This window comes from Vulpes vulpes, chromosome 13 (genome assembly GCF_048418805.1).
Source record: "Vulpes vulpes isolate BD-2025 chromosome 13, VulVul3, whole genome shotgun sequence".
Lineage (NCBI taxonomy): Eukaryota > Metazoa > Chordata > Mammalia > Carnivora > Canidae > Vulpes > Vulpes vulpes.
The window spans coordinates 115,880,259-115,895,044 of record NC_132792.1 but is presented as its reverse complement, the minus strand read 5'-3'; the positions used below and the strand labels follow the sequence as shown (position 1 = coordinate 115,895,044).

The window sequence follows — 14,786 nt, the reverse complement described above, 5'->3', positions numbered from 1 at the left end:
GAGAATAAAAGACCCTCTTTGCTTAGAGTGATTTTGAGCAGCTGAATTATTTTCTTTTCAAACAGATTTTGAGAAACTTTTATAAATCTCTGGAGCTGGAAGGTTTGGGGTTGTTGTAGAAGGGGTTGACAGTGAGGAGTATTGGAAAGATTTTGTAGAATGGAGAGGATGTGTGCTTCAGTTCAGATGGCAAAAATCAAATATTTCCTCTTGGTGCAGTCAGAAATCTTCTTGGTGTTAGCCCTCTTATCCTAATAAATTCTATTTCTGTGTTCATGGTTTTCTTTTTCCTGATACATATTTTTTTCCTGTATGTAGTAGTCATGCACATGGTCTGCCTCATAGTAAATCTGGACTGAGGTAAAGTCAACATTTTCTTTTAAACTTGGACAGCCCGGGTGGCTCAGTGGTTTAGCGCCGCCTTCAGCTCATGGCCTGATCCTGGAGACCTGGGATCGAGTCCCACGTCAGGCTCCCTGCATGGAGCCTGCTTCTCCCTCTGCCTGTGTCTCTGCCTCTCTCTCTCTCTCTCTCTGTCTCTCATGAATAAATAAATAAAATCTTAAAAAAAAAAAAAACAAAAACCTCTGCGCCCCAATTTAATGAGATTAGTTTTGCTTAAGATGGGGGTAATGTTGACATCTAAAAAATAATACTCCAGTGGACTCAAAACCATCAAATATATGATCAAGTTTATAATCATGCTGAAGTAAACCGTTGGAGGTTGCACCAATTCAGTATTCTAAAATTGATAAAGATAGAGAATCATTGATTTCAGGGTGGGATCAAATGTTGACACCATCAAGTTTTTTTATGGAAACATTTTAACGTAAGCAAAAGGAATAATGGATTTGAAAACCACTCTTTTCAAATCCATAATTATATTTGATCTAAGTAACCATTAATGGATGCTAAAACCATTAGGTCAAAGCTTGATGGGGAGTGTTACTGTGGAGGGGTCAGGCTGACATAGCTGAATTCCTCATCAGTCTTGACATCAATGTAATTGGGGTAAACTCATTACATGCCTCATGATGTGGGAAGTACATAACATTCTCTATGAAGTTTTGTGACTGAAGATTCAAATCTGAACCAAATCAAGCCTGTGCAACTAGTTACCAGGTTAAAACAGCTACAGGAGATAGAGCAGCAGAGCTTTTTACCATGAAGAAGCAGTCTGCCTCATCCAAAAAGTAAGGTCATTCTTTGAGTCAAAATTCAATGAAAAATGACATTGGAAAGGAAGAAGCAAGGGAGAGGGACAATAAAAATTATTCTTACTATAGAACGAAGGAGACTTCAGAGATAGCTAAAGCACAGTGTGAGGCTCTAGTTTGGATTCTGAATCAGGCTGTAAAAGGACATCTTGTGTACCAAGCTATATAGGGATATGTGATATGTCTTCAATTTACTTTAAAATAATCTGGGTTGGGAGTGAGGTCAAATAGGTAAAGACTCTTAATGAGCAAATATATAGTGAATTGGATGATGAGTATATGGGAGTTCATTATACTTTTTTTTTATATATGTTTGAAAACTTTCTATAAAGACGTTTGAGACAACAGTGGGGAAATTTGAATATAGACTGGATACTAAGCAATTTTATAAGAATTCCAGTTAATTTTGTAAGGTTGTGTACCTCCTACAAGGCAGTGAAGGATGTTCCCTAGTTGTGATAGAACATGTTCCTTAGCTTTGTCGTGTCATACCACCATACTGTATTTCATTGTTTCTAACATGCATGTTTTTACCATCACTGGAATCCAGAGCTATTTTACAGTTGCTGATGACCAGGTAGCTAGCAGCTGTAATGTATTGTCATTGCCTATACTTTTGCAGCCTTGATGTTATTCCTGCAGCATGACGGGTTAGCTGTGCTCCTTTGTTTTTTTTTTTTTTTTTTTAACCAACAAATGATTTAAGAACATTTTAAGGAAGGTTCACGAATCCTGGTGGTTGTCTGAAAAGCTTTGATCGGTACATTCTCATAAGATCCAGACTGTAGCAGCAGTAACACAGACAGTTAATTTAAGGGTATCAGTGACCTGCAAGGAAATTTGAGAGCTATTAGTAGAGTAGTAGAATATAGTTTTAAGAAATACTGGTATCTCCAGAAATCTTAGTGGCATATAGGAAGATACTATGAAACATATACATTGATAACTGAGTAGTAAAAAGTGATTCAGAAGATTCTTCTGTATATTTGAAAAGAATATATTAGCCAGTTCATTTTGCCTATATTTCCTTGCTGTGCTCCAAGTAGTGATACGCTAGGTTGTATCATTAACTGAGTGTTTTTTCCTACTTAGTGGGACACAGTTAAATTATGTCACTGGCATTTTAGATTCAGTGAAATATGATATCTGCTTTTCAATACATAGATGTTTTCATAGCTAAGAAATTTTAATTTTCTAAAAAGTATATTTTTAGTTTTGAAAATTACAAACTGAGAAGTCTTCTGGCAATTGAGAATTGGATGTAACGTGAATCAAATGAATACACTTGTTTAAAACAAATGCTTAATGATTAGAAAAAAGTAGTATAAAGCATAACCAGTATTATAGCCATCGGGCTAATTTAATGCCAGTTGAAATTTTTAAAAAATTTTTTATTTTTAAAGATTTTATTTATTCATGAGAGTCACAGAGAGGCAGAGGGAGAAGCAGGCTCCCTCTGGGGACCCCAGTGTGGGAGTTGATCCCAGGACCCTGGGGTCACGACCTGAGCCAAGGCAGCTGCTCAACCACTGAGCCACCCAGGTATCCCTGCCAGTTGAAATATTGATTATTCTTTCTTAACACGATCTGATTTTAAAAAGGACAATTTCTTTTCTACTTGGAGAGAAGGCAGTGGAGAGCATTGTTTTTCATTCATAAAACTTTAGTAATTCCTTTGAAATTAATTTATTTTTTCCCTATAAACTTTAATAAATATATTTTACTTAATTATTTTTGAAAAATTTTAAGTGTTTAAATTTTAATTCCAGTATTATTATTATTATTTTTTAATTCCAGTATTATTAAATACAGTGCTACATTGGTTTCAGGTGTACAATATAGTGATTCAACAGTTCTGTACATTGCTCAGTGCTCATCATGGGAAGCATACTCTTTAATCTCCATAACCTATTTCATCCACCCTCTACTCCCTTCCCTCCCTCCTCTCTGGTGAGCATCAGTTTATTCTTTGTAGTTAAGAGTCTATTTCTTGGTTTGTCTCTTTTTTTTCCCCTTTATTTGGTTTGTTTCTTAAATTCCACATATGAGTGAACTCATATGGTATCTGTTTTTCTTGACTCACTTCACTTAGCATTATGCTCCCTAGCTCCATCCATGTGGTTGCAAATGGCAGGATTTCTTTTTTTTTTTTTAATGGCTGAATAATATTCCATTGTATGTATATACTACTACTTCTTTATCCCTTCATCTGTTGATGGAGACTTGGGCTGTTTGCATGATTTGGCTATTGTAAACAACGCTGCAATAAACATAGAAGTGCATATAACTTTTTGAATTACTGTTTTTATAGGCTTTCGGTTAATACCTACTAGTACGATTACCGGATTGTAGACTAGTTCTGCTTTTCATTTTTTGAGGAACCTCCATACTGTTTTTCACAATGGCTGCACCTGTTTGCATCCCCACCAACAATGCACAGGATTCTTTTCTCTCCACATCCTCATGAACACTTGTTATTTCTTGTGTTTTTTATTTTAGCCATTCTGACAGATGTGAGGTGATATCTCATTGTAGTTTTGATTTACATTTCCCTGATGATGAATGATGTTGAACATCTTTTCATGTATCGCTTGACCCATGGGTATGTCGTCTTTGGAGAAACATCTGTTCATGTCTTCTGCCCAGTTTTTAACTCGATTATTTGGGGGATTTTTTAAGTGTTGAGTTGTATAAGTTCTTTATAGATTTTGGATACTGAGCCTTTATCGGATATGTCATTTACAAATACTTTCCACTCAGTAGGTTATTTTTAGTTTCGTTGATTGTTTCATTTGCTGTGCAGAATCTTTTTATTTTGATGTAGTTCCAGTAGTTTAATTTGTTCCTTTATCCTCAAACTGTTTTCCCTCTTTCCCATCCCCACTATTAGAATGCATTTTGAGTGGGAGCTCCTAAGATGAATCAGTACAAAGAGGTGCAACTTTATTATATATAAAAAGAAAAAGAGGGGCACCTGGGTGCTCAGTGGTTGAGCATCTGCGTTTGGCACAGGTTGTGATCCTGGGGCCCTGGGTTTGAGTCCCACATTGGGCTCCCCATAGGGAGCCTGCTTCTCCCCCTGCCTGTGTCTCTGCCTCTCTCTCTGTGTCTTTCATGAAAAAATAAATAAAATCTTTAAAGAAAAAATTCATAGTCCATATGGCAAGATGTTAGCATCTTTAATTTTAATGGTGGAATTTTTATTTTTTTTTTATTTTGTTTTTTACTTTTTCTGGACTTGTGAAATATAACCTTTTTATTTTATTTTATTTTTCTTATTTTTTAAAGATTTATTTATTCATTTATGATAGACATATATATAGAGAGAGGCAGAGACATAGGCAGAGGGAGAAGCAGGTTCCATGCCGGGAGCCCGATGTGGGACTTGATCCCAGGATTCCAGGATCACGTCCTGGGCCAAAGGCAGGCGCCAAACCGCTAAGCCACCCAGGGATCCCCCATATAACCTTTTTAAAAGGTCATTTTCCTCTTTTGGATTGGTAACTTTAGGATGAGGATTGTATGATTTCTAGGATAAAATAAGGATAACTGTAATAGAAATTAGGCAAATGTGTATCTATCTTGGAGAAAATGACCCCCAAAAGAGAATTTAAAATTATTTTTCTCTCTCATTCTAGGGTTATGCACCACCACCTAAAAATGGGATTGAACAGAAGCGCCCTGGACGCCCTTTGAATATTACATCTTTAGTTAGGTTATCTTCAGCTGTGCCAAACCAGATCTCCATTTCTTGGGCATCAGAAATCGGAAAGGTAAAGACTTTTCTGGGTAGCATGAAAGTCATCTCACTACGAGTTGTTATGTCTTTTCTTAGCTCAGGCTACTAGCTCTAACTTGTTAGTTTTCTGATTCTCTAAAAAAACAGTAATTTTCATTTCAGAGGTGGAGATGTAGAGAGTCTTAGGGTTAAAAAGTTTAAGATTTCTTGAACGTCATCTCTTCATTTTCGTGGAGAAGAAGTGAGTGTAATTACAGTATTTCTTAAGGAAACAGCTTAATCACAATTGTGTTTATGTGTTTAGTGTTTTAAGAAACTGGAAACTTCAGGTGATGTTATGTGTTTATGAAGAGGGACAAAAAGCTTTATTAGGGTTTGAGGAAAATGGTTAAATGTGTTTGGAAATAATCTGTTCCAGCCTTTACATAAACAGCTGTTACTTCAGATAATGTGAGAATCTCATATGAAAATATTTACTTAGAATTACATTATTTTCCCAGTACCTTTAGGTTGATGAACCTGGCTTTCTGCTAATTCTTAGTCTCAAATGTATTATCTCCATTGTGGGATATTGACTAATACAGCATGGAATTTCTGTTTTAGAACTATTTCTTTATATATAGAAATACAGAATGTTGGGATGCCTGGGTGGCTCAGTGGTTGAGCGTCTGCCTTTAGCTCCGGGCATGATCCCAGGTCTAGGGGTTGAGTCCCACATTGGGCTCCCCACGAGGATAGGAAATTGTAGACATTGGAGACCTTGCAGGGTTTTTTTTGCTATGTACTGGGAATGATTTTCTTTTTTTGTAATTAAAATGATTAATTGACTTAAAATTTGCACACTATATTGGGTATTCAGATATTTAAAAAGACTCTTGCAGGACATTACAAATTTTATTTAAAATATTTGACTTGGTAACTGTTAAAAGTATTTTTATAGTAGGATCAATTGAATGAGTATATTTAGTGAAATAGGTTTTTAGCATGTAGGTAGAATTATATTTCATCTCTTCATAGCTCTGTAAATAGCTAATGAAGTTTCTTTTGTTCCAAGATCTAAGAGGTATAGGATTGGATGCTATTATTTTCTGGCCTTGTCTTTTTTATTTTTCTTATTTGTGTGTCTTAAATACTATAGTAGCTGTCCCCTTCCTAATAAAATGTGCATTTGGAAAGAGGGGTTAATTTGTCAAAAGTTTTCTCAGAAGAAAGCTGCTACTGGTTCATTTGAAGATTTGCGCAAGGCCATATAGTCTCTTCTGCCAGAATTAGAACTTTGAAACTCTGGATTTGAAATGTTAATTCAGACCACTAGTGTTTGAACTTTGTTTCTGCAGTGGCTTCCATTTTTCAGTGAAAATACTGACAATCCCATTACATGAAAACAGAACAGTTTTAATGAGAAGTGGGCTTTGGAGGGTACATCCTCATTCATAGCGTGATGGCTCTAAGATAATCAGTTTTGTTAAACTAGAAACACAATTTGAAAACTACTAATCTAAGATATATTATCTTTCATATGGATGTTTTAAAGTGGTAAGTGATGGAGAAATACCTTTAATATGATTGAGTTTTATCTTCCCTAAAGTAGCTGCGTTGATTCTGTTCCCTTCCCAGTCCTTGACCTTCCTGTGAATGTTATTTTGAATTTTATTCTTAGAAACCAGAGTTTCTTAGACAAGTATTTTATGTAAATAGACTATTATCTCTCATCTTTAATACAGATTATCTTTCTTTGTAGAATTACTCCATGTCTGTATATCTTGTACGACAGCTCACATCAGCCATGTTATTACAGAGATTAAAAATGAAAGGTATTAGAAACCCTGATCATTCCAGAGCACTAAGTAAGTAATGTTTGTAAGACTGAGCATATGAGATGCTTTAATGGAAAAAAAAAAAACCAAAAAAACCCCCAAAAAACAAAAAACAAAAAACCAAGCCTCAAATATACATCAATATAGGAGTAGTTTGGGAAGAATTATTCAAAAACCTAAAATGAATTTTGAGTTAAAAATACTCTAAGAACAGAGCCCTATAAATTGGAAAACACTTCTTAGAAATCACTCTCAAGGATCGGTTTTAAATCCCAACCAGTCTGATTTTTGGCTTTTTCATGAAAACTTATTTAGGTAAATGTCAGGTTGATGGTAATTTTAATGCATATGTTGACTTACGAATAGGAATGCAAGTCTTCTGAACCTCCAGTGTATAGTAGGGTGTACATTAAAAAAATTCTGAACTCTTTTTGCAAAAGAAATGTTGATATCTATCAACAATATTTGCATTCTCAGATGTTTTATTTTGTACCTTGCTTTCATAGTGTATAATAGAAAAAAAGTCTAACCTGAACTGTAAATAATTCAGTTCAGTAACTTAATTTAATTGAATAAGACATTTTTCTGGGAAAGAAAATATTTTTCCCATAGTTACCTACCTCCCATACCAATGAATGAATTGGAAAGGAGGAAGGATCTACAGATCGAAAAGGGAGCCAAGTAGAGCTGTTGAAATGGTGTTGCGATTCTTGTACTTAAGCCATTCTCCTCTCCTTAGCACAGTAGGGATCTTCTTGCCTAGAACTGGAAGGCAGGGAAATGCTTCTCTCCATTTTTTAGCTTGCTGCAGTTCCAGTGTCTCCCATTTCCTTGCCTGTTCTCTATAATGGTGTTAAGAATTTGGCACCCAGAGGCCATGTGTATACTTATGGGCTTGTAGAGACCATACTTTATATACATTACCTGGTAAATCAAATTGCAGAGTTATTAGCATATTGATTATGGTCTTCAGTTGTCAAAGGGAGTATAAGAATATTTGGCCTTTTTCGTTTACAAATTTAATAGTTGTCGGAAACAACCAATACCTCCTAATAAAAAGTACTCAGTGTGTGTGAGAGGAAAACATTTAAGCTCCAAGTACAGCTCTCCAAGTTCCTTCCCCAATTGTTGTATTGTTCTTCAGGTTTCAACAGCTTTCTGTTTTGAAACTCTTCTTACCTGCAATTTTACTTTTAAAAAGAAATTTAAAAATTAAACATGTGATCCTAGAGTTTGCAAATCTGTAATTCTTTAACCTAATACTGAAAATATGATTGTGTTTTCAGTACATTAATACTTAACATTTTGAGGTTTTTTTTTTTTTTTGGTTTTCTTTTTGTAGTTTCTTGACCTACTTGAAGTGTTTGGGAAACTTTAAATAAGATGATATATATTTCTATAATTAGACTATCAGAGTTAATTAAAATTTTTTTAAAAATTCTTTTTCTTTCTTTTTAAAGTTAAAGAAAAACTTACTGCAGATCCTGATAGTGAAATTGCTACAACTAGCCTTCGGGTATCCTTGATGTGCCCTGTAAGTAAACTAACAAAGCTTTCTGTGTGGGGCCTTTCACTTTTTATGAATTACTAATTTTTCTATATAAGTAAATGTGGGAATGAATGATACATTATGATAGAATTCTGAACTTTTGTCATTTTCTCATTCAGGTATTTTAATGATTAAGCATTATAATTTTAAAGAATGCAAACATTCTTCAAACAATGACTAAGCAAGAAGAGACCTAAAAGGATGTTATATCGATGAGGGAAGAGAGCTTTAGGTTCAGAATAATCTGTCACAGTTTTTTGCTGTAGAAAATCCACAGCTAATAGTAAACATAGAGAATAGAGAGTTGACTCCTTTTATCAGAATATACAGAGAATTGAAAAATAGCACTAAAATTACTGTAGCCTAATGGTAATTGATGGTTCTGGTGTAATGAGTAAGAATGCTTGAGGGATCCCTGGTGGCTTAGCGGTTTGGCGCCTGCCTTCAGCCCAGGGCGTGATCCTGGAGTCCTGGGATTGATTCTCGTCTTGGGCTCCCTGCATGGGGCCTGCTTCTCCCTCTGCCTGTGTCTCTGCCCCTCTCTCTCTCTCTCTCTCTTTGTCTCTCATGAATAAATGTATAAAATCTTAAAAATAAAAAAGAATGCTTGAGATGTCTTAGTCTGTAATGTACTTCTAAGTTGCACAATAATTTCTATGTCTCTTTACATAGGGACTACAGGGTAGAAATCAGTCAGCAACTCTCAGATCCTCATGTGTTGGTACTAAGCTAGCTAATTTTGGGGGAAACTACTGAGGACTTGATAAGTTGTCAGAAAGTTAATAATTTGAGCGATAGAACTAACTCACATGAGAAAGCCGAAGACCATACATACATGTATGTAACCTTGCTAATAGAGTATGTATGTAACCTTGCTAATAGAGTACCAAAGAAATGTGAGAGGTCAGGAATAATAGTGGATGAAGGCTTCTTTAAAATCAGTACTGGTGAAGAGGCACCCTTTCCAGACGTGAGGAACTTGGTGAGAAAAGTCACAAAATCAGGAGTGTACTTTTGGGGGCACCTTGTGACCAGCCAGCATTGTAAGAAATGTACAATATTTAAACAGAGAATTGTGTCGGAGAGAGGGAGAGTCCATGAACTGATGAATGGATAAAGAACAGGTAGGAATATTACTCAGCCATAAAGAGGATGAAGCCTTGCCATTTGTAATGACATATGTAGGGAGCATGAAAGTATTATGCTAAGCAAAACCAGAGAAAGAGAAATACCGTATGATTTCATTAATATGTGGAATTTATGAAACAAATGAGCAAAGGGACAAAAAGAGGCAAACCAAGAAATAGACTGTTAATTATACAGAACAAACTGGTGGTCACCAGAGGGGAAGGGGATGAGGGAATAGATGAAATAGGTGATGGGGATTAAGGAGTATACTTGTCATGGGTACCACGTGACATATGGAAGGGTTGAATCATTGTATCATATACCTGAAACTAATATTACACTTTATGTTAACTGGAATTTAAGTAAAAATATTTTATGAATCAAAAAAGCATTGCATTGATTAGGCACCATTTCTTTCATTCACTCATTCATTCATTCATTCATCCATCCATCCATCCATTAGTCCCTCCATCATTTGACTAAATACATATTTAACTGCTTTTATTAACACACCAGTTAGGAAATTGATCAGATGCAGCCAGTTGATAATAAATGCTCTTTTTAACTTGGGAAATGTTCATTAACTCTTGTGATGAGACACTTGGAGTAAATTTAAGATCAGCAGCTTCCATAGTTGTGAATGTTTTCAGTTCTCTGTGTTGTGGAAATTCTAAGGCAGTGACAGGAGAGATGAAAGTGGCACTAAAGAAGAAGAAAAAAAAGCATGTTCTCATAGTGTGGTTCAGGGATACTTGGGGGCCCCTGAGACACTTTGAAGAGGCTCACAAAGTTAAAGCTATTTTAAAAATAATACTAGGATGCAGTTTTTCCCTTTTCTGCTCTCATTTTCTCATGAGTAGGCAGTGGCATTTAACAGGGGTTACCTGTTGGTGATGTTAGTGCTCCAGTGACTGATGGAATGTGTATTTTGTGTATTCTTGTTTTTTAAAAATATCTACTCTAATTTCTACTACAATAAATATCGATAAATGAAATCTGTATACATAAAAACTCCTTGGGGTTCTCAATTTTGAAGAATGTAAAAGGATTCCGAAGCCAGTAGTATGAGAACTAGTAGCCAAAAACAAAAACTCACAGTAGGCCGAATTAGAGCATTATTTTAAAGAAACAAATTCTGGAAATTGACAGAGTATAGTACCTACTTTGTTATAAAATTATTCAAATAGAACAAACATTAAAATTTTAAATTGCTAAGGTGTTACTCAGAAGTAATATTACAATAGTATAAAGTATATCTTTCTAGATTGAACTTTATGTTCATAATTGTGTTTATTTGAAAAAATTGTATTGTGCTACATACACTGTTCTGTGGTTTACTGTTTTAAAATTAACAGTATATCTATTAATATCTGTAGATCTGTCTTATTTTAATCACTGTAGGTATTTTATTGATTGGATATGGTGCAAATTGTTCAACATATATATTTTTTAAGATTTTTATTTATTTTTTCATGAGAGACACAGAGAGAGAGGCAGAGACGTACACAGAAGGAGAAGCATGTTCCTCAAGAGGAGCCTGATGTGGGACTTGATCCCGGGACTGTGGGACCACACCCTGAGCCGAAAGCAGACATTTAACCACTGAGCCACTCAGGCATCCCTTGTTCAACACTGTTTAGTGATTATTTGGGTTGTTTCCAAATAAACAATGATGAAAAATTCCTAAGTGAAACACTAGCCAGTAAAATCCACTACTTAAAAAAGAATCCAGTATTGCAAAAGAATAATACATGATAACAAAAGGAGTGCAAGTCTGGTTTGATTTTAGAAAAATCTATGAAAAAATTTATGTTAATAATTGAATTGAAAGGGGTACAGGAAGCCGCTGTGATCATTTCATTAGGTGCTGAGTAGGTGTTTAGACAACATCCATTTCTAATAGAACAAAAACTCTTAGCAAAATAGGAAAAAGTAGATAGATAGTTGAAACCAAGAACCAGCACCATGGGTGATGTCGTAAAACTAGGAGGGTTCTCATGAGAGTGAAAAACATTTGGGTTTGTGTTAGAGTTCCACCAGCTGGGTCTTAGCATGTTATTTGTTGCTTCATGTCACCTCAGCATCCTCACTTCAAAAGCAGAAATACAGGGCAGCCCCAGTAGCGCAGTGGTTTAGCGCCGCCTGCAGCCCAGGGCGTGATCCTGGAGACCCTGGATCGAGTCCCACTTCGGGCTCTGTATGATGCCTGCTTCTCCCTCTGCCTGTGTCTCTGTCTCTATGAATAAATAAATAAAATCTTTAAAAAAAAAAAAAAACAAAAGCAGAAATACAGATACTAGTCTTTCTGCAGTCATAGGGCTGTTAGGAGGATTCTGTGAAATTTATATAGAAATCCTTATCACCCAGTAAGATTCCACATGACTTAAGGGATAGTTTGGTATAAGGAAGGAAAAAAATAGAAGGAAATATCATAAGAAGAGAAATTGCCTCAGGTTCTATTCTCACTTTTTTCCTGTTTTAAATAATGAGTTATATTGTGCTACATTCTTGCACAAATCATTGTAACTTCTAAGGTCCTTTTTAGAATTCTGGTTAAACACTCAGATGGAATCAGCATAGCACAGTGATATGGGCTCTGGAGCCAGAGCTGCTTGGTTTAGATACTGGCTCTGCCACTTTCTACCTCTGTAATGGTAGTGTAATGGTGGGTAGTCATTAGTTAGCTTCCTTGTGCCTCAGTGTTCTGGTGGGGCAGGGGTGGGGATGATAATATAGATCAAACATACAGTGCAGTTGTTAGGTTTAAATATAAAGTGTCACTAGGATTAACATAAAGTCATCAATATTGTGCCTTCCATGGAAGTAGAACTATACAAACAAGTTATTGCTATGGTGATGACTTGGCTGAATTATTTTTTTAAGTTATAGAATAACCAAATGTTTCTTAGAAGAAAGAAATTATAGATAAACCAAAAGGGGGTTAAAAAAAAAAAAAACAACAGGAGCATTCTAAAAATCCTTACTCCTCAGGCAAAGTTAGTGTAATTTTGCGGTGAATTTTTCTAGACTTTATAGTACCTATGAAGCAGTCCTTCCTTCTTCCCTTTCTTTCCCTTTGCCACTTTCCTAGCCTTCATTTGTTCTATCATCTGGTGAACAAATACTGAGCACATACTTCATTCTAGGTACTGTGCTGTGACCCTTGGATTGCAGTGGTGAACAGCAACATGGACCTTATCTTTGCGAAGCTTAGAGTCTAGTGGAGAAACAGGTTTTCTGTCAATTACACAGATCTAGTTATAAACTGAGATGTTTTCTCTAAGGAAGTATATAGGGAGGCCTGTTGAAAGGCTCTATAGAAAGACTGAATCTAACCTGGGTGTGTGTCCTGATGTTGGTATACCCTACCAATTGAACAGAGCACTCTGGTTATATAAAAGTATGTTGGAATATCAGCACGTGTGACTATACACAAGTAAAAAAAATTCGTAAGTGAAAAATATATTTGCAGTTCATATCATATACAGAAAGCTGACATAATCCTTCTGTAGATAGATAACCAAAGACTAATAACCAAATGGAAAATGCGAAAAAGTTATGAATAGACAGTTCTTAGAAATACAAATGGCTCTTAGAAGAAAAATTTAAAAAAAGCTCAACTTCACTTAAAATAATAGAAATGTAGTTCACAGCTATAATGGGGTATTTTTCACATATCAGGTTGGCAGAGATCCAAATGAATTATGGCACTGTATTGGTTAAAGGGAACCAGGCACATTTATACATGTATATACATAAATCGATAGGTCACTTCTGTAGAAGGTATTTTGTGAGTGTGACAGAACTCACAAATGCACTTTCCCTTTGGCCCAGAAATGTCACTTTTAGGAGTTTATCCTAAAGATATTTATTGTAGCATTATTTGTCGTCATAAAAGATTGTAAACAATTTAAATGTCTATCACTAGGGCAGGGTACTAGTTAAATAAATAATGATCCTTCATATCATATACTCTATATCAATTGTGATACCTTCATATCATGGTAGCTTTCTTGTGTATTGATATATATGAAACTCACCAAGCTATATTATGTGACAGATGGTACAGAATTGTGTGTATGGCATGCTACTATTTCTAGGAAAGTAATTTTTAATACATAGTTGCTTATGCTTGGAATATCGATAAAAGTACATGCAAGATATGAGTAACAGTGGTTCCCTTTAAATAGGGGAATAGGGAGAAAGACAGGTTTTCATTGTTTATATTTTTCTACCTGTGAATTTACATGTTAATTCTTTTTAAAAAATCAAATGGGCTTTTAAAAGTCACAGGGCAGTCAGTGAATACAAACAAAATATGTAGTGATCTAGATGGAAATAAATTCTGGTTTGAATTTTTTTTTTCATTTTGATCTTCTAAGATCTTTTCAGACTTTTATGACTGACTCTTTTATTTGAGGCTTTATTCTCCTTTCTGAAAGGTTTCCCCTGTTGACTTCCCTGTCTTTTAGTTAGGGAAAATGAGGCTGACAATCCCATGCCGTGCAGTGACTTGTACACATCTACAATGTTTTGATGCTGCCCTTTATCTGCAAATGAATGAGAAGAAGCCCACCTGGATCTGTCCTGTGTGTGACAAAAAAGCTGCCTATGAAAGTCTAATTTTAGATGGGTAAGTATATCCCAACATAAATCTTAGCTTATGTAAACATTCAGTACAGCCTCATGTAAATTTTAGTTTAGCATTGTGTTACCCTTTTTACTGTTGGGTTTGTGTACTGTTGGGTTTTGCTAAACTCATGAGGGATATTGGTCTATTGTTTTCTTGTAATGTCTCTGGTTTTATTTTATTTTTTTAATTTTTAAAGACTTTATTATTTAGAGAGCACAGAGTGGGTGGGAGAGAGGTAGGGAGGCAGAGGGAGAAGCGGAGAGAGAATCTCTCAAGCAGACTGTGCTGAGTGGGAGCCTGACACAGGCCTTGCTCCTACAAACCAATGAGATCATGACCTGTGCTGAAACCAAGAGTCAGATGGGTCCTCAACCGACTGAGCCACCCTGGCACCCCCTTTGTCTGGTTTTAATACCACAGAATGCTGGCCTCATACAAATGAGTTGGGAAGTGTTGGTATTGTGTCTCCTCAAATATTTGGTAGAATTCTTTAGTGAAGATGTTTGGAACTGGGGCTTTCTTTGTGGTAAAGTTTTTAACTACAAATTCATTTTCTTTAATATACATGGGTTTCTTCAGGTAATTTCTTTTTGAGTGAGCCTTAGTGTGACTAGAAGTTTGTCATTTTTTTAAAGATTATATTTATTTATTCATGAGAGACATACAGAGAAAGGCAGAGACATAAGCAGGCTCCCCATGGGGA

At 35.5% G+C, this 14,786-nt stretch overlaps 1 protein-coding gene across 31 annotated transcripts in view; it reads left to right on the top strand.

The window, feature by feature from the left end:
• The window catches only part of PIAS2 (protein inhibitor of activated STAT 2), a 92,976-nt gene that overhangs the window by 53,190 nt on the left and 25,000 nt on the right, over positions 1 to 14,786 (top strand). For all 31 annotated transcript variants that reach the window (XR_011996246.1, XM_072732312.1, XM_072732305.1 and 28 more), the window contains 4 exons: positions 4,856 to 4,990; positions 6,698 to 6,803; positions 8,234 to 8,307; positions 13,923 to 14,083. Coding sequence is in view for 30 of the 31 variants with exons in the window: in XM_072732312.1 (XP_072588413.1) it covers positions 4,856 to 4,990; positions 6,698 to 6,803; positions 8,234 to 8,307; positions 13,923 to 14,083 (476 nt within the window). In the remaining variant the exon portion in view is untranslated. The remainder of the gene's footprint in view (positions 1 to 4,855; positions 4,991 to 6,697; positions 6,804 to 8,233; positions 8,308 to 13,922; positions 14,084 to 14,786) is intronic.